General features: G+C 40.5%; 1 protein-coding gene across 4 annotated transcripts in view; it reads right to left on the reverse strand.

Moving 5' to 3' along the window:
* Positions 1–27,372, reverse strand: part of LOC138176573 (PDZ and LIM domain protein 4-like) — a 148,706-nt gene extending 121,334 nt beyond the window's left edge. For 2 of the 4 annotated variants that reach the window (XM_069107354.1, XM_069107355.1), the window contains exon 1: positions 27,238–27,362. In XM_069107354.1, the coding sequence (XP_068963455.1) occupies positions 27,238–27,258 (21 nt within the window). In that variant the 5' untranslated portion in view covers positions 27,259–27,362. Of the gene's footprint in view, positions 1–13,199; positions 14,816–15,970; positions 17,194–27,237 lie in introns of those variants that run through there. The other 2 variants (XR_011172341.1, XR_011172342.1) reach the window with 2 other exon arrangements.
* Positions 27,373–27,614: the final 242 nt, after the last annotated feature.

Below are 27,614 nucleotides of genomic sequence, written 5' to 3' on the forward strand. Positions count from 1 at the left end.
GTGAAAGACAGTCCTTTTGTTGAAGAAGTCCTGGAACCTGGCTGTTCGCTAAGAAGCCCTGAGACTGTCCTGCAGACAGAGAGTGAATACTGTCCACTGGTGAGGGACAGTGCTGTTGTTGCAGGGGTCTGGAGACTGTCCTGCAGACAGAGTGAATACTGTCCACTGGTGAAGGACAGTGCTGTTGTTGCAGGGGTCTGGGAGCCTTTCTGTTGGTTCAGAAGCCCTGAAGAAGGATTTTCTTGTTGTATGTTTACAGAAATCCTGGGAGAGGGCTTTGCTAATGTGTTCAGGGGTTCTAGGACTGTTCTACAGACAGAGGATAAATTCATGAAGGGACTGGCAATGTATCTTATGGCCTTGCTAAGCCTTGTCTCCCCAGGAACTAAGATTGCTGAGAACTTGCCTAGTGTCAAGATGAAGAAAAGACCTCCATTTGGGTATTAAGTGCTGTGCTTAAACTTGATGTAACTCTGGGGTAGATTCAATTGTGATCCAGGGGTGGGGAACTTTTGACCTTATGTTTGGAAACTAATCTCCATTTGAGAAGAGGGGCTTTGTGGTGGACTTAATTAAGGTATAGCCTAGGGGTGGAGAAGTATTTAGAACAGAGACTTTGTAATTGATTGAATGATTGGAAGGTCCTGGGGTGGGGTAGTACTTGGAGATTATTTAATCACACTTAGTAAATGCTGTATTTGGAATGATGTCATGTTTTGATCTTCTCTGTTCTTGGTTTGTCACTGAATAAAATGGAGAGCACCTATGCTGGTATTCTGAACCTTGGGAAGTTGCCTTTGCTTGGCATTACATTACAAGCTGGCAGCAAGAAAGAATAAAAATATCAAGAAGTCAATCAGAATTAAACAATATTTAATAGTCACTATTATAAAAGAGTAGGGAATGTAAAGTATTATATTTGAGAAGACAATGTATATATACACATATTTTGTTTATATATGTGTGTATATCTATCTATCTATCTATCTATCTATCTATCTATCTATCTATCTATCATCTATCTATCTACTTGCAACCAAGAAACTTAGTCAGCAAAACTGTATATAAATATACAAGGGGTTTGGAGGTAGGAGGTGGGGAATAGACTATTAATGTAATAGAGAACTCCCCAAAATTCCTTATGTCAAGTCCAGAACTGTGCAGAAACTTTGAAATACAGAGACTGGATCAAAGAGAAAAATATAAAGGTAAACATGAATGAGAAATTATAAGAATCTAAACAAAAACAAACTCTTTACATTCTAATACATTTGATGATTCCCCATCCCCACTGAACCCTACAATCCTTTAAATTTTTTTCATTATTAAATTTTATTTTTAATTTATGGAATAAAACAAAACATTTCCATAGCATAGTACAATAACAAGTTGACTGCACATGAAATTGCAAATTTACTCTGCACAACTTGCACTTCCTTTCAAATACACAACAAAATTATCATGTAAATTTCTTTTCCCTTCCTTTTCTCCCCTCTTCCCCATCCTAGAGGTGGCTCCCAATAGACACAAATAAGTATATGTATGTAAAATTTTTCTATATGTACTTCTATTTGTCAGTTCTTTCTCTGGATGCAGATAGCGTTTTGCTTCATATGTCCTTTATAGTTAATTTGGGTATTTATAGTAATCAAAATAACTTATTTGTTCAAGGTCATTCTTAAAACAATATTCCTGTTACAATTTTCAATATTCTCTTGGTTCCACTCATTTTACTCTTCATTATTTTGTGCAAGTCCTTCCATGCATTTTTTTGTCTTTATTAATTTGTTCGTTTCCTTTGAGTTTACAAGATTCAGTTCCTCAGTTCTTTGAGTTTCAAATTTTCTCTCCCTCCCTCCCCTTCCCCCCCCCACCTCATGGCAGAATACAATCAGGTATAGGATCTGTAGATACTTTCACATTAGACATTGGTCAGGTTATAAAGAAGGATTGTATTGGATGGAATGAGCAATGGGAAAGAGGAAACCAAACCGAAAGAGAGCAGGTAATTTGCTTCAATCTGCATTCAAACTCTGTTCTTTCTGGTTCTTTCTCTGAATGTAGAAATCTCTGTCCATCATGAGCCTTTTGGAGTTTACTTATAGCCCTGCATTTCTGAGAAGAGTCCGGTCTATCAAAGTTGGCCATCACACATACGTTTTATCTGCACTTGTGTACAAATTTTTCCTAGTTCTGCTCTTCTCACTCAGCTTCAGATCGTATAAGCCTCTCCAGGTAAATATGAAGTCCATCTGCTCTTCATTTCTTATGGCACAATAGTATTTCATTACATTCATGTACCACACCTTGTTCAGCCATTCCCCAGTTGATGGGCATCCCCCTGATTTCCAATTCTTTGCCACCACAAAAAGAGCTACTATGAATATTTTTGTACATATGGGTCTTCCTCCCACTTCTATGATCTCTTTGGGATACAACCCGAGAAGTGGTATTGCTGGGTCAAAGGGTATGAAATTACTTATAGCTCTTTGGGCATAGTTCCAGATTGCTCTCCATAATGGTTGGATCAGTTCACAACTCTACCAGCAATGTATTAGTGTTCCAATTTTTCCACATCCTCTCCAGCATTTATCATTTTCCTATTTTGTCATCTTAGGCAATCTGACCAGTGAGATGTGGTACCTCATAATTGTTTTGATTTGCATTTCTCTAATCAATAGTGATTTAGAGCATTTTTTCATATGCTTATAGATATCTTTAATGTCTTCCTCTGAGAACTGCCTGTTCATATCCTTTGACCATTTATCAATTGGGGAATGACTTGTATTCTTATAGATTTGACTCATTTCTCTGTATATTTTAGAAATGATGTCTTTATCAGAGACATTGGTTATAAAAATTCTTTCCCAATTTCCCACTTCCCTCTTAATCTTGGTTACATTGGCTTTGTTTGTACAGAAGCTTTTCAGTTTCATGTAATCAAAGTTATCCATTCTGCATTTTATAATGCTTTCTAATTCTTGTTTGGTCATGAAATCTTCCCCTCCTTCCATACTTTTTTTAGTAAAATCATTGAGCTCATCATTTCTTATAGCACAATACTATTCTATCATAATCATGTACCATAACTTGTTCAGCCATTCCCCAATAGATGGGCATCACTGCAATTTCCAATTCTTTGCCACTTCAAAGAGAGCTGCTATAATCATTTTCGAATGTGTAGGTTCTTTTCCTTGTTCTGTAATTATCTTTGGAAATAGAACAAGTAGGGTTATTGCTGGGTCAAAGGCAGTTTAATAACTCTTTGGGCATAATTCCAGATAGCTCTTGAAAATGGTTGCATCAGTTCACAATTCCACCAATTTTTCCACATCTCCTCTAACATTTTTTACTTTCCCCTTTTAATATTTTAGTCAATCTGGTAGTTGTAAAATAATTTCTTGAGGTTGTTTTAATTTGCATTTCTTTAATCAGTAGTTATTTAGAGCATGTTTTCATATGACTTCAAACTGTTTTGATTTCTTCATCAGAAAACTACCTGTTCATATTCTTTTACCTTTTATCAATTGGGGAAAGATTCATATTGTTATGGATATGACAGTTCCTGAGAGACTCTATCTGATAAACTGTCTGTAAGTCTCACACCCTATTTTCTGCTTTGCTTCTGATTTTTGGTTATATTTGCTTTATGTATATAAACCCTTTCAATTTAATATATTTGAAATGATCCATTTTGCATCTAACTTTGCTCCCTTTCTCTTTTTCATTCATAAACTGTTCACCTGTCCTTAAGCCTGATAAGGAATATGTTCTGTGTTGTTCTGATTTTCTTGTAAAATCTCTCTTTATATCTAGGTGACCTATGCATTTTTGACCTTGTCATCTTAAGAGGTCATAGAGAGAATCTAATGAGACAAATTTTAAAATAGGTGTTTATTGGTGCCTTATGTTTATATATCCTCACACTTATCCCTCGTGTCCATCCCTTTCTTTACCTAGATATCCATCTCCTATATGAAACAGTATTTTTTTAAAGAAAAAAAATAATACAGCTCATCATCACATTGGAAAAGTGTAAATAGTTGTATAATGTGCAATGGTTGTAAGTGTTAAAGGCATCCTCTTACATGTTTTTTTTTTGAGTCAAGCTTGATGTTTATATTTCTATAACATTCACTCAATTTTTGTTTGTGATTGTTTTTTTTCTTCATTTACATTGTTGTAGTCATTGTTTATATTGTTTTCTTGGCTCTTATTACTTCACTCTGCATCAGTTCATATAGATCTTTCCATGTTTCTTTGTAATCATTATATATATGATTCTTACATCACAATTCCATTCCATTCCATTCAAGTACCACAGTTTATTTAAGCATTCTCCAATCAATGGGCACCTGCTTTGTTTCTAATTCTTTGCTACTTCAAGAAGTATAGTATTTTGGTGTATATTGGGATCTCTACTGATCAAAGACTTTTTTGGGGTTGGGGTAGGGTGTATATCCAGTAATGGAATTTCTGGTTGAAGTGGTATGGATATTTTAATCCCTTAATTTTCATTATTCCAAATTACTTTCCAAAATTCTTATACCATCCCTTTGCTGTACCAATCCTTGCAACATTGACTGCTGCCTTTCTTTACCATCTTTCCTAATTTGCAGAGTATGAGATAAATCCTCAGAGTTGCTTCAATCTACCTTTCTCTTATTATTAGTGATTTAGAGCATTCTTTCATGTGTTTGTGAACACTCTGAAATAATTCTTTTAACAACTATTTGCTCATTTTTTTGACCATTTATCCTTTGTGGAATGGCTATTAATCATATGTATTATACACATATGTATGTCATTTCTATATCTTGAATACCAAATCCATATTAGGGAATTTTTACCAAAAAAAAGATTGTTTCCCTTCCTTTTCAATCACTACTCTTCTTATCCGAAGTACATTGATTTTATTTCTCCAGAAGCTTTTCAGTTTCATGTAATGAAAGTTTTCTATTTCATTTTTAAAAATAATTGCCTTTATTTCTTGTGTGGTTAAGATATCATCTCATACTTACAGGTGTGATAAGTATATGATCTTTTCTCTTCTAACCATTGTATAATATGATCATTAATAAAAGGATCTTGTTTCCATTTGAAGGTATTAGTTTTCCCAGCAGTTTATTCCCCTTTCATCCTTATTTCTTTTCATTATGTCATTTCATATTTGAGAACTTTTGCTTCTCTAAATTACTTTTGTTATTGTTTATCAAGTTCTATAAGGCATCATTTTGGCAAACTTATTGGTATAGCTCAAAATGTTTAAATTAGCTTTGCTAATATTGTAATGTTTATTTTGTTGGAATGGCCTAGCCATGATCAGTGAATATGCATCTTGCTATTTTGTTTTTTCTTTATGTCTTTAGGGAGCCCCTTATAACTGAATCCATGCAAATATTTGTTTTCTCTGATTGATTGTTCTTTAGATTGTATGTGTTTTGAAGTTATTTGCAATGGCATTTCCTTTTCTATTATAACGTTTTGGATTTTTTTTTTATTATTGACAGGTATAATTCATTTTTGAGAGTTAATTTTCTAACCTTCAATTTTTTATGTTGATTAGTATCTTTGCTGTTTTCCTAAGATTTTTCAAGTACATCATCATATCAGCATCAATAGGTATACTTTTATCTTCCCTTCACCTTTCTTTATACCTTTGTTTTCTTTTCCTCATCTTAATGTTGTTTTTAGCATTTCTAGAAGTCTATCAAATGATACAGGGAAGAGTGGGCATCCTTATTTTAAAACTGAATTCTTTAGAAAGTTTATAGTTTATCCCCATCGTATATGATACTTGTTTTATGTTTTTAGTTAGATGCTTTTTATGATATTTTAAAATGCCCTGCTGTGTCTATATGTTACAGGGTTTTTAGCAAATCAGTTGTTAAAATTTGTCATTTTTTTCTTCATTTATTGAGATAATCATTTGGTTTGGAGTATTTCAACTTAAACATGATAATTATGTTGATTTTTTTCCTAACATTGGACTATCTTTGCATCCCTGGTATAAATTCCTCTTAGTTATAACAATTTCTTGGTTAAATTGCTGTAGCATGTTTGCAGAGCATTGTTTCTGTTTTTTGAGTCCATATTCATTAATGCTGTTAGCTTATAGCTTTCCTTTTTGTGGGGGTGGGGAAAGGCAAGGCAACTGGGGTTAAGTGACTTGCCCAAGGTCACACAGCTAGTTAAGTTTCAAGTGTCTGAGGCCGGATTTGAACTCAGGTTCTCCTGACTCCAGGGCCAGTTCTCTCTTCACTGCACCACCTAGCTGCCCCTATCTTTTTAAAAATATATATATGTTTTATTTTTCCAAAGCTTTCACATTAAGAATATATTTGTCTCATAAAAGAATTCGGGTGGGGGATTTTCTTTCTTTATTTTGGAGAATGGCTTGTGAAGCTTTGGTACTAATTGTTCTTTAAAAACTTTGTAGTATTCTCCTATGAATACATCAAGACCAGGAGTTTCCCCCCACCCTTTGGAGGTTCCTTAATAGGAACTACATTTATAAAACTTCCTTTATAGCTGCATCTATTGTGTTTTATGAAATTGGATTATTTAAGATTTTGGATTGCCCTTCTGATGGTTTGGGTATTTGATATTCTTTAATTTATTCCTCTTTTTCTTTTGTGTTCTCAGTTGTGTTATTGTAGAACTGTGTATTTAATGTTGTAATAATTCTTTTTTCTACTCATTTTCTTGTAATGTCAGGTTGCTCGTTTTTCATTTTGTTTATTTGAACTTCTACCCTCCTTATAAAAATCTAATTATTTAGTGCTTTATTATATTTTTGTCTTTTCAAAGAAACAACTTTAGGTTTCATTTATTGTTTATGTTTTTTTCCCCAATTTATCTCTTTCTTCTATAATTTTCAGAGTCTCCCTTTTTGCTTATATTTGCTTTGTTTAATTGTGGGATTTTAAATTTTTATTCTTCTCAGTGGGGTAAGGACTACAGACTTTAAACCATGCCCTGCCCCACCATTTCCATTTCCTCTTCATGTTACGTTTTTCTCTTCTATAATGTAATCTTATTGCAGGCAGAGATTTTCCTGCTTGCTTGTATTTTTAGATTCAGCCATCAGTTCAGTACTTGGCCCTTAGAAGCCACTTAGTAACTGTTCATCTCCATCCATCTCTCTATCTAATGATAGTAAAGGTACTCATACTTCTTCACTACCTTCCTTTCCACCTTGATTGGTGAGCAGATCCGTGAGCTTCAGAATCTCCATTTAAGGAGATGTCTAAGAAAAGACATCACATTTAGGTACATACTGCTGTACTTTGGAACTTCTTTGACTTTTCCTTCATGCCTTTAACCCCCATTTCAATTTCCTTTTCTGTGTTTTCTTCCCTGATTAAACTGTAAGCTCATTGAGGGAAGGAATTGTTTTCATTCATTTTATCTCTTTTTTGGGGGGGGATTGTTAGTATAAACCCTTAGGATATTATCTGGAAAATAGTAGGTACCTAATAATTGTTTGAGGATATACATTGACTTTACAGTCCTCACTGTATTTCAGTCCCTATATATAAGCAGTTTCCAGGTCTCATCATTAGTAAAACATAACTTTAATTCCCCACCTATTTCTACTTCTCCTCCTCTGAATTTCCTCTTGCTTGCTCTAGCTTTTTATCTTGAAGCTTGACTGTAGGGCTTGAATTCACTGTGTTGAAGTACCCTCCACTGCTAAAGCCTCTCCAACTGATTAGACATTTCCTCCCAGGACCCAGGCTAGCCAAGTATCATTCTTCTTCAAGCAACATTATGATAGAATTTGCTACCATGCCAACCCCAACTCAAAACATTTTTGTGGCTTTTTCTCCCATTATAAAGTTAAATCCTTGAGGTAGGGACTGTCTTTATTTCAACTTTTATTAATATTTCCAGTGCTTAGCAGAGTGCCTAACGTATGGAATATGTTTAGTAAATACTAAATTGACACGCTGACTCAAGTATTTGCATCTTCTTTCACATGGACAATTGGAGCCCTCTTCCTCAAATATACTACCTCAAGTTCATGTTCAACAATTCCAAAATCCTCTTCTTCTCTTGTGTTGCTCCTTCTCCCTTTGACTTCCTTTACCAAACTTTTTTCTTCATGTATAATGGGCCCTCCAATTCCTCTGCCTCTCAGTTTTCCCCGAGACCATCTCTCCTGCATTAGACCCTTTATCACCATCTTGCTCCCTTGGGGACCCCCTTCACTTCTACTCTGTTCTCTTCTCTCCTATCCCTAGTCTTTTTATCATTTCACTAATGATGTTTTCCCTAGGCTCAGACTGAATCTCTCCTTCCGTTTCCCACTTTCCCTCTTCCAATTATACTGCTAAATGAAGGTGGAGAACATCCCAAAACCATTCCTGCTGTACCCACTACAAACTGATGTTACACAGTTGCAACTGAACCCTCACTGCTGCTTGGAAATCCTACTATTCCTTTTTTACTCAACCCACTATCCCCACTCTCCACAGGGGCACTTCCAAACTTTTTCTTGCCTTTTCAAACTCCTTAAGGCCCCCCCAGCTCTCAACTGAGAATCTTGCCTCATCTATTACAGAAAGAAATGGAGGCCATTGACCTGGAGCACCTTTTTCCCTCCTCTCCCTCATTTCACAAGAAGTATATGCCTTCTGCCAATGTCTCCTCTTTCACCACTATTTCGCTTGACGAGGTGTCCTTACACATTAATGAGGCCATGTTCTCTATCTGCTCAAGCAATCCTATTCCACCTTGTCTCCTCCAGCATATTGCTTCCTCTATCATCCTCATTCTTTCACGTATTTTCAATCTGCCCCTGTCTACTGGCTCATTCCCCACTGTCTACAAACATACTCATTTCTTCCCCATCCTCAAAAAAAAATCCCTTGTTTCTTTCATCCCCACTATCAGCCTGTATCTCTTCTGTCTTTTGTGGTTGAACTCCTTGAAAAGGCTTTCTACATTAGGTGATTCCACTTGCTTGTTACTCTCTCCAATCCCCTTATAGTTTGCCTTCCAAACTTTTCATTAACCAATACTAATGTCTTCAAGGTTACCAGTGATCTCTTGGTTGTCAGATCCAGGGATCTCTTCTCAGCCCTCCTTCTTCTCAACCTCTCTGCAGCCTTTGCCACTGCTGATCACCCTTTCCCCTTTGATATTCTTTGTTCTCTAGGTTTTATTCTCTCCCTAGAGACAGCGATGTCTGCTGGTTCTCCTATTTTCCTGGTTTCTCCTTCCCATTCTCCTTTTCATCTTCATCCAGATCATGCCCTCTAACTCTTGGTGTCACACACAGTTCTAACTTTGACCCTCTTCTCTTCTCCCTTTATACTGTTTCCCCTGTCGATCTTATCAACTTCCATTGATTTAATAAGCACCTCTGTCCTGGGGATTTTTAAATCCTATCTTGCCCCAGTGTGTCTCCTTACCTTCACTTCTACTTACTTTGCACTTTCAGCAGTCTTTCAGGAATTTGGGATGGGATTTCCAGTAGAGATGTTCAACTCACTCTTGTCTAAAACCAAACTCCTCTGTCCTCCTAAATCTCCTCCTCTCATCTATATTACTGTAGACTCCACCATCACCCCTCAGTACTGTATTACTGGATGTTATCACTGACTACTTACAGCCTGACTCCAAATATTAAATCTGTATCCAAAGTCTTTTGCTGCCACTCTTCCCAAGTCTCTACACTCTGCCCCTTTTCTCCTCTAACAGAGCCACCCCTCTGATGCAAACTTTCATCACCTCATACATGCACTGGTCTTTTAGTGCAATAGCTTTCCTTGTGTCTCCCTTTCCCAAAGTCTCCCCTCACTCCACTCCATCCTCCATCCAGTCACGAAAATGGTTTTCCTAAAACATGGACCTGACCTTGTAATCCCCCTACTCAGTAAACTGCAATGTCTTCGTATCACCTCAAGTATTAAATACAAAATCCTCTGTTTGGCCTTCAGTGCCCTTTATAACCTAGCCACCTCCCATCTTTCCTATCTTCTTACCCTTTACTCCCTTCCACTTATTGTTTGACCATGTGACAATGGCCTCCTTGCTGTTCCATGACCAACATACTCCGTCCCTTGACTCTAGTCATTTTCTATCCCTGTCCAACAAGCCTGGAATGATTTTCCTCCTGACTTCTCACTACTGTCTCCTATGGTTTTATAAAGCTGCAATCTGCAACTCATCTTTGCGTTGAAGCTTCTCCCAAACCCTCTCAATTCTCATGCCCTGCCTCTCTTTAGATTGAGAGCTAGCCAAGGCATGGAAGTCTTTTCTCCCTATTTTCCCACCCCCAGCTCTGAGCACAGAGTCTGGCCCAGATCAGGCACTAAATGCCTAATTTGGTCTAATATGGTCCCTCTAATTATCAGACCCCACACCACTTCCCTTGGTGTTCAGTATAGACGTTTATGTGTATGTTTTTCATGCCAGGGAATGCCTCATGCTTGTGTCTGTGTCCCCATCCCCTAGAGCAGCCCCTGGAATACAGCAGGTACTTAAGAAAAGTGTTTTGAACAATTAATTGATTTTGACTTAGGTAACATGGTCTTTCAATGACATCTGGTGTCCAGTAAGAATGCTGCACTTCATTGAATCTTCCATTACAACGGCTGCCGCCTTGTGGCCAGTTCAGACATTACAGTTTTAATCTGCCATCGCGTGGCCAAACCCTAGTATTACATTTTCTCCCTTTTAAATCCTCTTTTTACTGGACTTTTCACTTGTGAAAAATCACTTGGTGTTTGGAAAGGTAGAATGGAGCCAAATGAAATCCTGTACTTATGAAATGATGTACGTAATGAATTCTTGCAGTTATAATAGAAATTCAGACTAGATTGTCACCACTGAGGTTATCTTTTACACTCTCAGTCTTGTCAGAAATGATATGATAAAGGTTAAGTTATAATAGCAGAGGACAGAAAATGGAGCAGGCTTCACTCTGCAGTGCCTGGCCCTGGGTAACATTCATTCCACAGTCACAAGAAGAAAAGGGGGGGGGGTGGCCAGGTAGCACAGCGAGTAAGAGCACCGGCTCCAGTGTCGGGATGACCTGGGGATCAAATCTGGGCTCAGATACTCAGCACCCACCCAGAAACACCTGGCCGTGTAACCTTGAGCAAGTTACTTAACCCCAATTGCTTAAAAAAAAAAGAAGTGGGGAAAAACAAGAAAATAGTGGATTTCAACCGTGAAGAAAGTTTATGAAATAAGTGCCAAAGTGTGGTTGAAACAGTCCTACCAGTTGGACTCTGCTTCCAAAGCCTTCCAAAAACTGATTACTAAATTTTCAGGAAGTTTTCAAAGTTGTTGTTTTTCCTTCCTTCTTACATTACTTAATTTTGCTTGCCTTAGTTTCCTCCTCTGACAAATGAACTGGAGAAGGTCATGGCAAACCATCCCAGCCTCTTTGCTGTGAGTGACCCCTTAATGGGCCAAGGAGGGTCAGACATGACATATGACTGACCAAGAACACCAGTAGGAGGTGGACTTTGCTGCATCTTGTTCATGTTGGGCCAGTCTCCACTGCTGGGAAGAGTGTTTGGACTAGCTAGGAAGCTGTTAGAAGATAGTCCTAAATTCCTCATTTGGCACTCTCCCCATTCTCTCTATCATTGCTCTAATTTTTAAAAAAAGAAAACAAACTAAAAGTTGTAGCTGAAGAACTTGGCTCTGACATAATTATAATGTGTCCAGTACAGGGACAGAAATGAATGAGTGGTTTCTTCTCTAGGAGATGCTACTACTGTGTGCTAGACTTATCCAGTATTACATATGAATTTTTGCTTGTTTTCCAATCACGTTTCTTACTGAGATTGTTGTTTCAGTCATTTTCAATGCTTTATGACCGCATTTGGAGTTTTCTTGGCAAAGACAGGGAAGTGGTTTGCCATATTATTGTCCAGCTCATGTTACAGATGAGGAAAATGAGGCTAACGGTTAAGGGATTTACCCAGTTTCACAAACTTGTAAATATCTGAGGACACATTTTAACTCAGGATTTCCTCATTCTGGACTTGAGATTAACCAACATTAATTTCTTGGAAAGTGTTACTTTAATGATTTATGTTCTTGAAAATCTTTCATTAAATTCGGTTTCCTTGGAGTCACCATTAGCTAATGTTCAGAGAGAGAAAAAAATCAGTGTATCATATACACTTTGGAAAATTTAAGGATTACAACTGGAAAGCATGAATCTCATGTCAATTAAAATGAGATGTGTTAATATATCCCATTCAATAAAACAGTACATTGATGTTCTTCCTAGGAATATGTTGCTAGAGAATATAATTCAACAGATGAACTTCCATCTTTTCTCAGACACAAGGAATGATGAAATCATTTTTAGCTATTTTGATTCACTAGAATCCTCTAATTGGCCTTATGAAGAACTTACTTCATTATAGATAGATAGTAGGGGAAAGGAAAAATTTAAATGAATTGTAAAACAGGAAACTAATTTAAATGATTTTCTGCATATTTGTAAATAAAAAAGTAGATTGAAACAATGTTCCACTCACTGCAACTTGTATAATGCGATAAAAAACAAAACTCATTCCTATGACATTCTTTTAGCCAAAGCTGAAAAAGTTTTCAATTTAATGAATAATTTTTGAACTGGTGAGAAACAGATTCAGAAGAGCTCACATATCGGATATACTAACACTCAATTTAGTGGGGAGTCCCCCAATTGAGATTCCACTCTATTTGCGAAATCATGTTTGAATTTCAACCATAAGTTGGCTATCGATAAAAGAGTTAATCAAAATGTAAGAAAAGCATTCTGTGGGAATTACTTGGCTAACTGGAACTTATGGTAAAGGGTAATATCCATATTATTATTATTTCCAAATTATGAACTAGAATTCTTAATTTCAATAAAAAAATTTAATAAACTCACATGTTTCTATATATGTATGCCTATAATTTTTGAAAAGAAAAAAGCTTTTGCCAATTTTTTTTAACAGAATGCCATTGGACTGATAATTTACCAGTGTTAATAGCTATGAAAACACACACACACAACACAGAAAATGCACAAAGCCTCGCAGTATACAAATCTAAGATGTACTTGAAAGCTACTGCTATAATCATTGTATTAAGTAATGATCCTGGAACTCAAATGTGACTCCTCTACCTCCAGTCAGAGAAGCCTAGAGGGAGAGATGAGGAGGCAGAGGATGGTAGGCATGGAGGACAACCAGAGAAAATGGGCAGATGTGAAAGATGGAGTTTCTTGTTCACTAAACAGTAGGCAGAGTCAAGATGACAGAGTAAGAGCAAGGACTTGCTTGAATTCTCCCCCAAACCTCTCCAAATCCTTATAAAAATTACTCCAAATAAATTCTAGAGCTACAGAACCCCCAAAATGACAGTGAAACAGATCTCCAGTTTAAGACAACGTGGAAGCTCAATAGGAAGGTGTAATGTAATGCCAAGGAAAGGCAACTTCCCAAGGTTCAGAATACCAGCATAGATGCTCTCCATTTTATTCAATGACAAACCAAGAACAGAGAAGATCAAAACATGACATCATTCAAAATACAGCATTTACTAAATGTGATTAAATAATCTCCAAGTACTACCCCACCCCAGGACCTTCCATTCATTCAATCAATTACAAAGTCTCTGTTCTAAATACTTCTCCACCCCTAGGCTGTATCTTCATTTAGTCCACCACAAAGCCCCTCTTCTCAAATGGAGATTAGTTTCCAATCTAAGTAAAGTACATTCATTTGTTCAACCATAGAACACAAAAAGGTCAAAAGTTCCCCACCCCTGGATCACAATTGAATCTACCCCAGAGTTACATCAAGTTTAAACACAGCACTTAATACCCAAATGGAGGTCTTTTCTTCATCTTGACACGAGGCAAGTTCTCAGCAATCTTAGTTCCTGGGGAGACAAGGCTTAGCAAGGCCACAAGATACATTGCCAGTCTCTTCATTAATTCATCCTCTGTCTGCAGAACAGTCCTAGAACCCCTGAAAACATTAGCAAAACCCTCTCCCAGGATTTCTGTAAACATACAACAAGAAAATCCTTCTTCAGGGCTTCTGAACCAACAGAAAGGTTCCCAGACCCCTGCAACAACAGCACTGTCCTTCACCAGTGGACAGTATTCACACTCTGTCTGCAGGACAGTCTCAGGAGCTCTTAACCAACAGCCAAGTTCCAAAACTTCTTCAACAACAGGACTGTCTTTCACCAGTGGACAAATCTGGCAAAACAACATCAAAACAGACAGACAAAGTACTAGCAAAACAGCCATGTCTCCTCAGTCCTTGGCAGCTCCGGGGGCAGGTCTCAAAAGTCCAGGGCAATTCAAAGTGGCCCTCAGCAATCCTCTCAGTCTCTCTCTGCCTCCATGAGGGTGCTGCTTCCAAAAAGTTCTTCTGCCTCTCTCTTATGTCTCTCAAAATCTACATCATCAGCTCCTCCCAGTTCAGGACTCTTTTCACATCAACAAGTCCATCCCACAGGTGGGATTAACAAGCTCTGGGTTTTAACACAATCAATTTGAAAACCAAACCAATACAGGGGGATCCTTATATTCCATTACTATCACAGAAGGGTATATTGCACCTGGCTGGAAGTGGAGCACAGTCAATGTGGGCCATGCCAGCACAGAACAGGACTACAGCAGGTGTCAGGGGACTGAATCACTGGCAGCTCTGGTGGTTTCCAGGCTTCCCAACCCAGAAATGTCAAAGATAGTATAGAAGGTCAGTGGGAAAACTCTGTGGGACGTGGGTGAATGAGGAGTGCCATTCAGCTTGAGTCCAGCCCCAGGGTGGCAGAGGTGGTGGCTGCTTCCAGAGATCTGGGCCAAAAGACAGTGGCTATAAAGCAGCTGATAAGAAACACCGGAAGCCTTGGACAGTACACCCACACCCACCCACACCCCCACTGGAAGCAGAGTCCTATCTTGACAAAGAGTTGGAAAGTCATGTGTTTGACTGGGGAAATGAGCAAACAGCATAAAAAAACTCAGACTACAGAATCTTACTTTGGTAACAAAGAAGATCAAAACATACAACCAGAAGAAGACAAGGTCAAAGGTCCTACATCAAAAGCCTCCAAGAAAAATATGAATTGGTCTCAGGCCATGGGAGACCTCAAAAAGCATTTTGAAAATGAAGTAAGAGAAGTGGAAGAAAAATTGGGAAGAGAGATGAGAGTGATACAAAAAATCATGGAAAATGAACCCACAGCTTGCTAAAGGAGACCCCCAAAATACTGAAGAAAATAATGTCTTAAGAAATAGACTAACCCAAATGGCAAAAGAGGCCCAAAAAACCATTGAGGAGAAAAATGCCTTAAAAAACAGAATTTGTCAAATAGAAAATTAGATCCAAAAGCTCGCTGAAGAAAATAGTTCATTGAAAATTAGAATGGAGCAAATGGAAGCTAATGACGTCATGAGAAATCAATAAATTATAAAATAGAACCAAAAGAATTTTAAAAAATTGAAGACAAGTGAAATATCTCATTGGAAAAACCACTTACCTGGAAAATAGATCCAGGAGAAAGAATTAAAAAATTACTAGACTACCTGAAACAGCAAGGAGGCTCATGCCAATGAACCAAATAGTGTGCTGGAAATGGTGGAAAAAGACAAGGACTTTAAGATTTAGGAAGACTGGAAAGGGGAGGCAGATTATTAAGATCTTTGAACACCAAAGGATTTTCTATTTGATCCTGGAGGTAATAAATAGGGAGCCACTATAGTTTATTGTTGAGTGAGTTTGGTAAGGGAGGGTGAAGGAAGGTGACATGGTCAGCCCTGTACTTTATGAAAATTATATTGTGGGCTGAGTGGAGAATGAACTGGAGTATTGTAAGGTCCAGGATTTCCCTGATTGCAGGAAACTGTACCTCCCCCATCACAGTGTTTTGCTCTTTTGATACCCAAGGAAGAGACCAGGGAGCAATAAATTGATTATAGGTAGTAGTTTAATCAACTTGGGTTACTTACATTTGGGGCAGTATGGTGAATCACTGCCAAGATATCAGTCATCCTTGGTCTGGGGCAGCAGCCAGGGAAGTTATGTGGATCCCCGATGAAAAACTCCCAAATCCCTATGGTAATTATAGAAAACAGACAAAGGGAGGGGTGGAGCCAAGAAGCAGTAACTTTTCTAAGCTCCTCTGTGAATCCCGTCACTAAACTTTAAAAAGTGAATCTGAACGGATTTTGGAGTGTCAGAATCCACTGGGAGACAGAGTGTGGTGGAATCCAGCCCAGGAAAGTGCTGTATCAGCAATGCCATATTCACAATGCCTATGGAAATTACAGATATGCTAATATAATTATCCATCACAAAATACATCATGCTTGCCATATGGGGGAATAAACTAGAAAATTTATTAAGATACCAAAAGACTGAGTCCCAAAACCAGAAAGTGAAAGCCATCAGAGTAGTTATGACATTGGCACAAGTAGATAAAGTAGAAAGCACCCACATTTTCAAGCCTTTAAAACAGAACAGGCTACCTCAGGCAAAGGTCCTCCTCTCCGCACTCACAGCAACTACCCAGGGTCCCGGAAGCACGCTCCCAGCAGCTCTGGCCCCTGGCAGTCCTCAGCAGGAGTCCTTAGCAGACATTCTGGCTGACTCAAAAAGGGCTTCATGCTGCCACTGCCTCTGCTGCTGCCGCCGCCGTCGCCACCACCACCAGCCACCGCTGGAACTCCAGCTTGGCTTCCGCTTCCTCTTGCTCCGCCCCTTCCTGCTACGTCAGCAAGTCCAACGGGGCATGGAAGATCTTTAAATCCCATAACCCTTACATTCGGCCCCAAGATCTTTCATGTCCCTTACTTGGCAAAAATACAGTAGGAATAACTGGTGTCAACAAAATTTCACAACAATATAACAAGAATAGCACACAATAAACACAGAAAACCATATTTTAGGGTGGGGCTTGAGCACAAGTTCCCCATCATTCCCCCCACCCCGAACAAATGGGGCCCCAAAATCTTGTGGTAAGGGGTGAAGATCTCTTCTTCTATGGCTACTTGCTGCTGAAATCGGATGTAGAGCTGTCCCTGTCCTAAGGGGTCCCATTTGAGAGGTCAGTTCTTAATATGCTTGATGCCAGGTCCAAGGGTGACACATCACAGTTGCAGACAGGGGGTGACATCCAGCTTAAGCTATCAGGCATCTACAGATGGAGGGTACCAAGCCTGTGGAAACAAATCTAACAAACAAGGTGAAGAGACAAAAAAATCAAGAAGCAGAAAAGAGACAATAACCAGACTATTTTAGCCTCACTCATGGTAGAATAAATGACGTAAGGGTACAATTTTGTAAACATCTTCTCCAGAATAAACAATAGTTACAGTGTTATCCCTCCCATATGCTATAATCTCTGCAGCCTTTGGAACATCATCTGGCTTCTGTTTTACCCATACTTTAGCTCCTGGTTTTATTCTATCAGTAGAACCAAATCCTTCAGTTCCTGTGACAGTTATTTTGGAAGGAGGGTCAGTTTTTACAAGTGGCATTGTTTTACAAGGAACGATAATCACTTGAACTATCCTATCATTCTTGTGAATCTGTATGGGCCCTTCACCTAAATTCTGGAATGTTACAACAATTTTTCCTTGATAATTAGAATCTATTACTCCAGCCAATACATGTATTCCTTGAGCTGCTAATCCTGATTTGGGTAAAATCTGTCCAAAGTGATTTTTAGGGATTCTTATGCATATCCCAGTGGAGATTTTTCTTATTTCTTTTCTGTCCAACCAAAAGTCCTCTAAACAATGTAAATCATACCCCACCGAACCAGGTGGTCCTGGGTACGGTGCTGGGACATCTGGCCTCAAGGTCCAATACTCAATATTTGGGATCTTCTGTGTTTGTTGTTTTCTAATTTGCAGATTGGGGGTCATCATTCTGGCTAGAGGTGTACTTCCTCCCAATGGTCTATTATTCAAATTACGCAAAGCCATGAACAAATTATCCTTCCAATGTTGATATGAATTATTGGAACTTAACTTCCTCAACTGTTCTTTCAGTAATCCATTCATTCTTTCAATTAACCCAGAAGCTTCTGGATAATATGGAATATGATATATCCATTCTATATTGTTTAGTATACAATACTTCTTCATTTCATTGCCTTTGAAATGTGACCCATTGTCACTTTGAATCTGCATTGGGGTTCCATAATATAGACTTATGAGATCTAGTTTTACAAGTGTTTTTCTGGGTTGCATTCTTATAAGGACAAGCTACTAGTACACCTGAAGAGGTGTCAACACAAGTACATATAAATCTGCATCCTTTATCCAGTGGTAGTGGACCAATATAATCTATTTGCCAGATTTGGGCTGGGACTTTTCCTCTTGCTATCTCTCCAGTTACTACCCGAGGAACAGTTTGCTTCTTTTCCAATTGACATATATGACATTCTTCTGCTATCTGTTTTAACAGTGAATGAGAGATACGAATACCTCGATCTTGTGCCCACTGGTGTGTGGCCTGGACCCCCAAATGGCCTGCTGTTTGGTGGACCCATTTTGCTAATACCGGATCATCAGTTGTTGTCAAAGTAGGGACAATATGTTCAGTAGCAATCTTTGCCAGTCGATCAGCATGAGCATTGTACTCATGTTCTGGTGTGGTGGGGGCCACGTGAGCATCTACATGAAAAACTGACAAGTCAGTGACCAAAGACATGTTCCAGATATCTTCCCATAATTCTTTGCCCCAGACTTGTTTACCATGAATTTCCCAATTTTCATTTTTCCACATGGGCATCCATGTAGCTAACCCATTAGCTACCGCCCATGAATCAGTGAATATATGACACTGTCCTCCTTGTTCTATTTTGATGGCTTGATATACTGCCATAAGTTCAGCATATTGGCTACTTGCACCTATCCCAGTACTTTCCAAAGTCCTTCTAGTGCATGGGTTATAGGCCACTGCTTTCCAATGTCTTTTTTGCCCCAAATATTTTGCTGTCCCATCAGTAAACCATGCATGTCTCTTTTGTTCCTCAGTTAATACATCATATCCCTCATTCCATTTTACAGTGGACTGTACCAACTGTTGCTTTGGCTCAGGGGGTGTGTCATTCCTCTCAATTTCTATGTTTGCTATAGATTCATGCAGAGCAGAGACTCCGCTTTTGCCTGTTTTCGCTCTATTTTGAATATACCACTTCCATTTGATTATACTAGCCTCTTGGGCATGTCCAATTCTGTGAGAAGCTGAGGTACTCATTACCCAGGTCATAATTGGGATTCCAGGTCTTAATATCACTTCATGGTCCACAGTCAGTTGTTCAGTCTCCACCAAAGCCCAATATGCAGCTAACAACTGCTTTTCAAAAGGTGTATACTGGACTCCAGATGAAGGGAGTTTCCTACACCAAAATCCCAAAGGTACATTTCGGCTTTGTTGTTTTTGCCATAAGCTCCAGTTTGCATAATCATCTTGTACAGTCACTTGCAATTCTACTGGACCATTTTGCATGGGCCACAAATCTAGGGCCAATTGTATGGCAGCCTTGGCTTCTTCAAAAGCTTTACTCTGCTCAAGTCCCCAATCGAATTCATATTTCTTCCGTGTGACTCTATATAAAGGTTTTAAAATCTGTCCCAAATGTGGAATGTGGTGCCTCCAGTATCCAAACAATCCTATGAACTTTTGGGCCTCCTTCTTATTGGTAGGGGTAGGAAAATCCTGAATCTTTTGTCGGGCTTGATGAAGAATCTCCCTTAGCCCCTTGTTCCATTGTATACCCCAAAACTTCACATTCTGAGCTGGTCCCTGAACCTTTGCAGGGTTAATTTCCCACCCTTTACTTTTCACATGCTCAATTAGAAGGGTCAAACTCCTTTCCACTACTTTCGCATCTTTTCCCTGTATCATGATATCATCAATGTAGTGGGTAAGCTGTACACCAGGTAGCTTTAATTCATCCAACTGTTCAGCCACAATCCTGTGACAAATAGTGGGGCTATGTATGTACCCTTGTGGCAAGCTAGTAAAAGTATATTGTCTACCCTGCCAAGTGAGAGCGAAGTGGTCCCATTGTTTAGGGTCTATTGGGATGGTGAAGAAGGCATTTGCCAAGTCAATAACTGCATACCAAGTCCCATCATATTTCTGGATCCTTTCTATTAAGGTGATGGTATCTGGAACAGCAGCATACAAAGAAGGAGTCACCTTATTCAACTGTCTATAATCCACAGTCATTCTCTATGTCCCATCTGATTTTCTTACTGGCCAGACAGGATTATTCCATCTTGTGGTTGTAGGGACTAACACTCCTGCCAGTTCTTTGCCTGGTTCTATGGGTATTGCTTTCAAACATCTTTCCAAATCTCCAGGTTCTCCCTCTTTTAGCCTTGGTTCCCAGTTTTCACAGGGCCCTGTGCTTTTAGCCCATTCTCTGGCTAGAGAGGAATAAGGCAAATCCTCCCATCCTGGAATAGCCATTTCTCCCTCTAAAGCCCCACTGCTTCCAAATAGAGGCCTGACATTTTGTGATCCCATCCTGGTCGCCAAATGTATCAGCAATGCCCTATTCACAATGCCTATGGAGATTACAGATATGCTGATATAATTATCCATCACAAAATACATCATGCTTGCCATATGGGGGAATAAACTAGAAAATTTATTAAGATACCAAAAGGCTGAGTCCCAAAACCAGAAAGTGAAAGCCATCAGAGTAGTTATGACATTGGCACAGGTAGATAAAGTAGAAAGCACCCACATTTTCAAGCCTTTAAAACAGAACAGGCTACCTCAGGCAAAGGTCCTCCTTTCCCCACTCACAGCAACTACCCAGGGTCCCGGAAGCGCGCTCCCAGCAGCTCCGGCCCCTGGCAGTCCTCAGCAGGAGTCCTTAGCAGAAATTCTGGCTAACTCAAAAAGGGCTTCGAGCTGCCGCTGCCTCTGCTGCTGCCGCCGCCATCGCCGCCACCGCAGGAACTCCAGCTTGGCTTCCACTTCCTCTTGCTCCGCCCCTTCCTGCTTTGTCAGCAAGTCCAATGGGGCATGGAAGATCTTTAAATCCCATAACCCTTACAAGTGCCCATGTGGGTCCGGGCAGGGGGAGCGAAGAGCACATGGGAGCTGCAGCAGCTTGGACTAGAGAGCAGACTACAGCTGAGAGAGGAGTCCCAGCCAGCACTCACCCACCCCAAGGGCGATTCACAGCCTTCTCACCAGTGTCTCACCACAGGACTGGAGGATCTGTCAGAGCTGGGTAAGAGAAAGCTCAGGGCCCCAAGCAGAGACAGCAGCTTCTCCTGGGACTATCAGCCCACAGCCTGCTAGTTTAAAAATCACCTGCCTGATTTTCCAGGGGCCAGGATGGCAGAGTAAACTCTGGCTGCTCTGATTCCTCCTCTCCAAAACTCAGAGATAAATGTCCCACCCAGAGTAAAATCTTGAAATAGCAGAAATAGCCTCAGGCTTAGGAGTCATGGAGAAAGGGTGTAACTGAAGCAGTAAGGAGTCTGAAGAGAAGAGCAGGAGGGGTCACAATAAGCCCCACCTCACCTGACCAGCAAAAGCCTGCCTGAGCTGTAGCCCAGGGGCATAGAGGCAGAAATCTGAAGAGGCCAGATCACCCCTCCCGCACAGATTACTCTGTGAGCCTCAGGGTAACTCAGGGGAAATACTGAGAATCCTGGCCTTGGCCTCAATCTAGATGCCCAGAGGCTACAGCACACAAAGCCAACAACCAGGCACCTACCTCCCAGACTGAGAAGCTTGAGTCAGAGCCCTCTGTACTCCAGGAGCAGAAATACACTTTAAAGGACAGGAAATAGGCAATTACAATGGACCAGAAGTAACTTGCAAAGGCAAGACCAAAGACAACAGAATCCTATTATTATCAAAGAGAAGAATCACTTTCAGGAGACACCATGGACTCTGTGTCCACACCTGAGACTACAGATGGAAACATGAACTGGTCTCAAGCCCAAAAAGCATTCTTGGAGGAGCTCAAGAAAGATTTTAAAAGCCAAATTAGGGAGGTAGAAGATAAATCTACAGTGACCAAATTAGAAAAAAGTCTCAACTGAAGAAAACAAATACTTAAAAAGTAAAATTAGTGAACTAATTGGAGGAAATATCTCCCAAAAAAGGACCTTCAAAAACTAACCAAAGAGAATAATCCACTAAAAATTAGAATCAGTCAAATAAAAGCTCAGGACTCTATGATGCACCAAGAGTCAATCAAACAAAACATGACGATTGAAAAATTGGAAGAACGTGTAAAATATCTCACTGGGAAAACAACTGACCTGGAGAACAGATCCAGGAGAGATAACTTAAGAATTATTGGTCTACAGGAAAGCCATGATGGAAAAAGAAGCCTGGACAACATCCTCCAAGAGATTGTCAAAGAAAACTGTCCTGAAGTCCTAGAATCAGAAGGTGAAATAGTTATAGAAAGAATTCACCAGTCTCCTCCTAAAAGAGATCCCAAGAAGAACCCAAAGAAGCCAGAACACAAGGATAAAAAGGAACATAATTCTAGGCATGGAAACAGCAAGTGAAAATTCACAAATTTGAGAGGTTGATTCTTGTGTGAGAAGAACATCAAGGCAGATGGTGCTACTACATTGCGTTGTATGTAGAAAGAAGTAAAGTATGCTTTATTTCTTACAAGAAAACTGGAAAGGTGGGAAGGTATCAGGTTAGGAAGGGTTGTACTTCATACTGGAGGTAAAAGAGAACCATTGGAATTTCTTCAGTGCAGTGGGGTGAGGGAGGGAGAGAAAGAGAGGTTTTATGTGGTCAGACTTGCACTATAGATCAGCTTCACAGCTGAGTGGAAGATAGTAGAGTGGGAGAATTGGGTGGGTGGGAAGTGGCCAGGAGAGAGACTTCAGTCAGGAAGACCAACCAGAAGGCTACTGAGATTATCTTTGTTCACATTGTGCCATCCAGGCAATCTATGATTTAAGGTACTTCTTCTGTGAAAAGTAAGCCCTTTGGAAAGGGACCTTTTGGTCACTCCCATATTAAGAGGGGATATGAGTGACTACTCATTCCCTCTTTTGACAGGCATAATAGGGCCCTAATAGAAGCTTTGTTGTTGTTCAGTTGTTTCAGTTGTGTCTGACTCTCTGACCCCATTTTGGGTTTTCTTGGCAGAGATACTGGAGTGTTTTGCCATTTCCTTCTCCAGCTCATTTTACAGATGAGGAAACTGAGGCAGAGTTGTGACTTTCCCAGAATCACACAGTGTCTGAGGCTGGATTTGAATTGTAGTCATCCTGACTTCAGGCCCAGCATTCCATACACTTCACCACCTAGCTACTCTGTAACAGAGGCAGTATGGTGTAAAATACAGAGTGGAATCAGAAAGACCAGGATTCAAGTTGTGTTGTTGTACATGTTTGTGTTTGTCCTTTGTTTTCAAAGAGGACCATGGCATAAGAGAAGAGGGAGGGCAGTGCAAGGTCACCAGCCTCACTTTCTCCTCCAAAGCTTTCTGGGTCCAGTGACCAGATATTCATCAGATGACCCAGGCTAGATGCCTTCCTGCCTTCCTTCCTCCCTGCCTCCCTCCCTTGCTTCCTTTCTTCCTTCCTCCTTTCTTTTCTTTCTTTCTTCACAAAATCTTAAACCCAGTTCACTCTGAAGTTCATAGATTGGACCACAATAGGTCCCTGCCCAGGCTCCTCTTAATGGCTCTATTTTGGGCCCTCCTGGCTTATAGTGAATTTCAACGGAATGTCAATGTCTTTGGAACAACAACCCCGAGGGTCTTCCCTTCCCAGTTTGATTTTTTTCCTTTTTTCTAATTAAAGAGGCCATCCCTTGACTCACTTCTTAAAGAGGTCTATTCCCTGAATGGGGGTTACTTCACTCTAAGCTAGAATGTGTTGTATCTAGGTGCAGCTTTAAAGCCAGCAACCTCTTAGTTCAGGTTAGATGTTGGGTCAAAATGAGGCATTTGCAAGGCAGTGAATGTTAAACAAAGGAGTAAATTTACTTGGCCCTAACACAGAAAAGACATGTTGCGATTTTATAAGGGCTTCTCAGGATGTGCCCATAATATCTCCATCTGGTCAGTCAGTCATCAGGGCATGGCGACCCAGTCTGAGGCACCTGCTACTAAGTCTGAGAAACCAGGACCCCATATGGCTTAGGCTTTTTATTACTCCTAGACTAGAGAAGCCATGCCTAACCCTCACAATGAAGAAGCAATAATTATATTGCTGGATAAATGTCTATGCCCAAAGAAAGTTGATTAATGGATTGGTATTGAGTATGTAGACATACTACAAGGCTCTGTCCTCAGATGCCTTCTACTTAACATTTTCATTAGTGACTTAAATTAATGATAAAAATAGCATAATTATCAATTTTATAATGACATGAAGCCAGAAGGAATAGTCAAAATCAGCATCCAGAAATAACGGGTGGTCTGTAATAAAATGAAGCATGATAAGGATAAAGGCAGAATTCTACAGGTAGGTTCCAATTTCTTTTGGAATATTATGCTTATCTCTGGGTAAGCAAGAGGACCTTCGACTAATTAAAATACATCCTGAAAAGGGTTCCCAGAATGAAGAGGGGACTAAAAACATGACAGATAAGAAAGAGGTCAAAGGGGATGTCTAGGTGGCAAAGTGAATAGAGCACCAGCCCTGGAGTCAGGAGAACCTGAGTTCAAATCCAGCCTCAGACACTTAACACAAAAACTAGCCATGTGACCTTGGGCAAGTCACTTAATCCCAATTGTCCTGCCTTCCCCCCTCCAAAAAAAAAAAGAGATCAAGGTAACAGTTGCGTTTAGATTATGGAAGAGAGAATTGGAGGTGAGGGCTAGGCAATGGGGCAGCCTTATATGCTATTGGGAGAAAACATGTGCAAAAGTAAACACCATACCAACTCATTAAAGCAGATCTGGAGGGCATAGATGAGAGAGTTTGTGTAACAGCAAGCACCCAGGCTTCCCCAGGGTGTCTGCCAACACAGGTTCTTGGATTTGCTTTGTTAAAGGAAAGCAACTCAAAATGGGTTAACAAGCTTACTTTAATCAGTCAGACATATATCGTTTACCTTGTTCAGGGGCAAGAGGTCAGCACCCCGAACTTCAAAGCATACAGGCAGAATTATCAAGACAGAAACAGATCAAGTAGACAGATTTCCAAACTGTCCAACCATTACATCCATACCAAATCGGCATCTGGGTTTTTCAAAGGGGGGGGGGGCGGGCCCTGGACAACGGCTTCCCAGAATACAGATCAAATCACAGAACACTTCTCAAAGTGAGCCCCCAAAACAAAGCTACACATCAGGGCTTATATAGCCTTCTCCTGGCTCAGAGAATGTAACAACCTTATTGACCCACTGGCCAATCAAAAAGTATTTACTGAAAAACAAGCCTCCCACCCCCCAAGTTTCAGGTGCACTTTAGCCTAGGGGCAGGGAAGATCTTTAAATTTGCATTCCCATTACAGTTTGTCGTGGACAGAATGCCTCTTTCAGAGCCAGATGACCTGTGTTCCAATCACAGCCCTGCCACTTCCTAGCTGTGTCACTCTAGGCAAGTCAAATAATGTCTCTGTGACTTAATTTCTTGTTTTGTTTTGTTTTAAAGATTCAGGCATTTTTTAAAGGAGGCTACCCCCACCTGATGGGGTGCTTGGGATCTATGTCTGTAGTATCAATTTGTAAACTTAATTTGTAATATCAGTTTCTAACATCAGTTTGTAAAAGCAGTCTGTAAAATCTGTTAAAAAAAATTCCCCCTTCCCAGCCTCAGAGCATTAACTCTGCCCCTCCCCCCTGCCAGCACTCTGCCCAGCTCATGAACTGTTTATCTCTGCTTGGAATAATAACAAGCTACACTTATGAATCCTTCACTAAACCATTTATAAACTTTTTAACTTAGGCAAATGTTATCTCCCCTTAGTATAATGGCCAGCTGCACCTATGAATCCTTCAATGCACTATCTATAGGTTAACTCCTTAGCCAATTATACACATACTGAGTCTCTGTTAGCCTTGGTTCCCAAAATCCATCTTGTCAAACATGACACTGATGGGTGGCAGACTAGGCACTTCTCAGTCAGACTTGACTGCTAGCTGACTTAGTGATGTTTCAAGCCAAAAACCACACCTCCAGGTAGCCCCCCCTTGGGCTATTTCCCAGTGATTTATGGGCAATACACCTTCGAAGTTGACATTAAAAATGCATGTTTCTTTAAGCACTGACCACTCCTTAACTCCTCCCTAATCCCACCCTTACTCACCTAGTTAGCATAATTGGCACCTGATTTACTGCCTTGACTCCTTAAAAACTATACCTATGTTTTCTTTGTTTGCAGGTTCCCTAAGACCCCCTACGTGCTTATATATATACACATACATATATCTGCTTATAACAATAAACTTTTACACTCTTGACTTCAAAGTTTGCTTGAGCCTAGTGAATTCCTTCCAGACTAATTAGAGCCCTGTAAAACCTATTGCCATCCCCCCATCATTTTGGTGAGCTAGGAGTAAAGGCTGAGGTGTCAAGCTTTCTCGGAGTCACAGTAAGCTCCTTTCACCTCCTCCCTCTCTCCCTGTATGTCAGCTTCTTTCCCCCTCAAGCACCTAGGAAGGCTTGCTGGGGACGTGGTTTCCGGTGTTGGACAGACCAGTATGGGTCTACCTTAGACCTGGGCATACTTCCCTCTGGACAGAGGACGCTATGTCTTCAGAACACTTGCCGGGCGCCTAGTTTATAGGCAGAGCTTCTCTCTGGGTCACCAGAGCTGAAGCGGGGACTACAGGGACTCTTTGGCTTAAGAGCAAGAGAAAGGATGGGTCAGTCTCCCTCCATACCCCAAGACTCACCCCTGGGATGCCTTTTGAACAACTGGAAAAAACTCGGTCTTCAAGACCTCAAGAAAAAAAGCCTTGTATTCTTTTGTAACACTGCATGGCCCCAATACACTTCAGGGGACCAGGAAAGGTGTCCTGTTGGCAGAGCTTTAAATTATAACACCATACTGCAGCTGGATCTGCTCTGCTGCCCACAAGGGAAGTTCTCGGAATTTCCCTATATCCAGGCCTTTATGTCCCTCTGGCAGAACACAGAATTACGGGAACAGTATAGAGAGTACTTCTAGTTAAGTTCACCCCTGGAAAAGGGAATTCTTCTGACCTCCTTGACGATCCCCTTTCAGGACCCCCAGCTCCTGCCCCAGGAGCGGGAGCTTCTCCCCCTGCTCCTTCCCCATTCCAGGATATTGCTCCCCCTTACCCGCCAGATCCGCTGGCTCATTGGTCTCCTAATCCTCCACTTCCTGAGCGTCTGCTGTCGCCTGCACTCCCGGACTCCATTTCCCTGCAGCCCCAGCGCTTACCGGATCCGCCCGCTCATTGGCCCCCAGAGACCTCCACTTCCTGTAAGACCACTTTCGGCGGTTCTCCTGGACTCCGTTTCCCAGCAGCCCCAGCACCTCCCGGATCCGCCTGCTCATTGGTCTCCTAGACCATTGTAGACGAATTCGGTTCCCCAGAATCCCTTTCTCCCCCAGTCCTTCCCTTACCAGGGGCGGAACTTCCTATCTCCCTCCTCCACGTCCAGTGCCTGATTCGTCCACTCCCTCCATTCTAGCTCCTCTACAGGAAGCAGCA

Source organism: Petaurus breviceps, unplaced genomic scaffold (genome assembly GCF_028583685.1).
Source record: "Petaurus breviceps papuanus isolate PSGF00001 unplaced genomic scaffold, PetGlider_PUasm1.0 89984, whole genome shotgun sequence".
Lineage (NCBI taxonomy): Eukaryota > Metazoa > Chordata > Mammalia > Diprotodontia > Petauridae > Petaurus > Petaurus breviceps.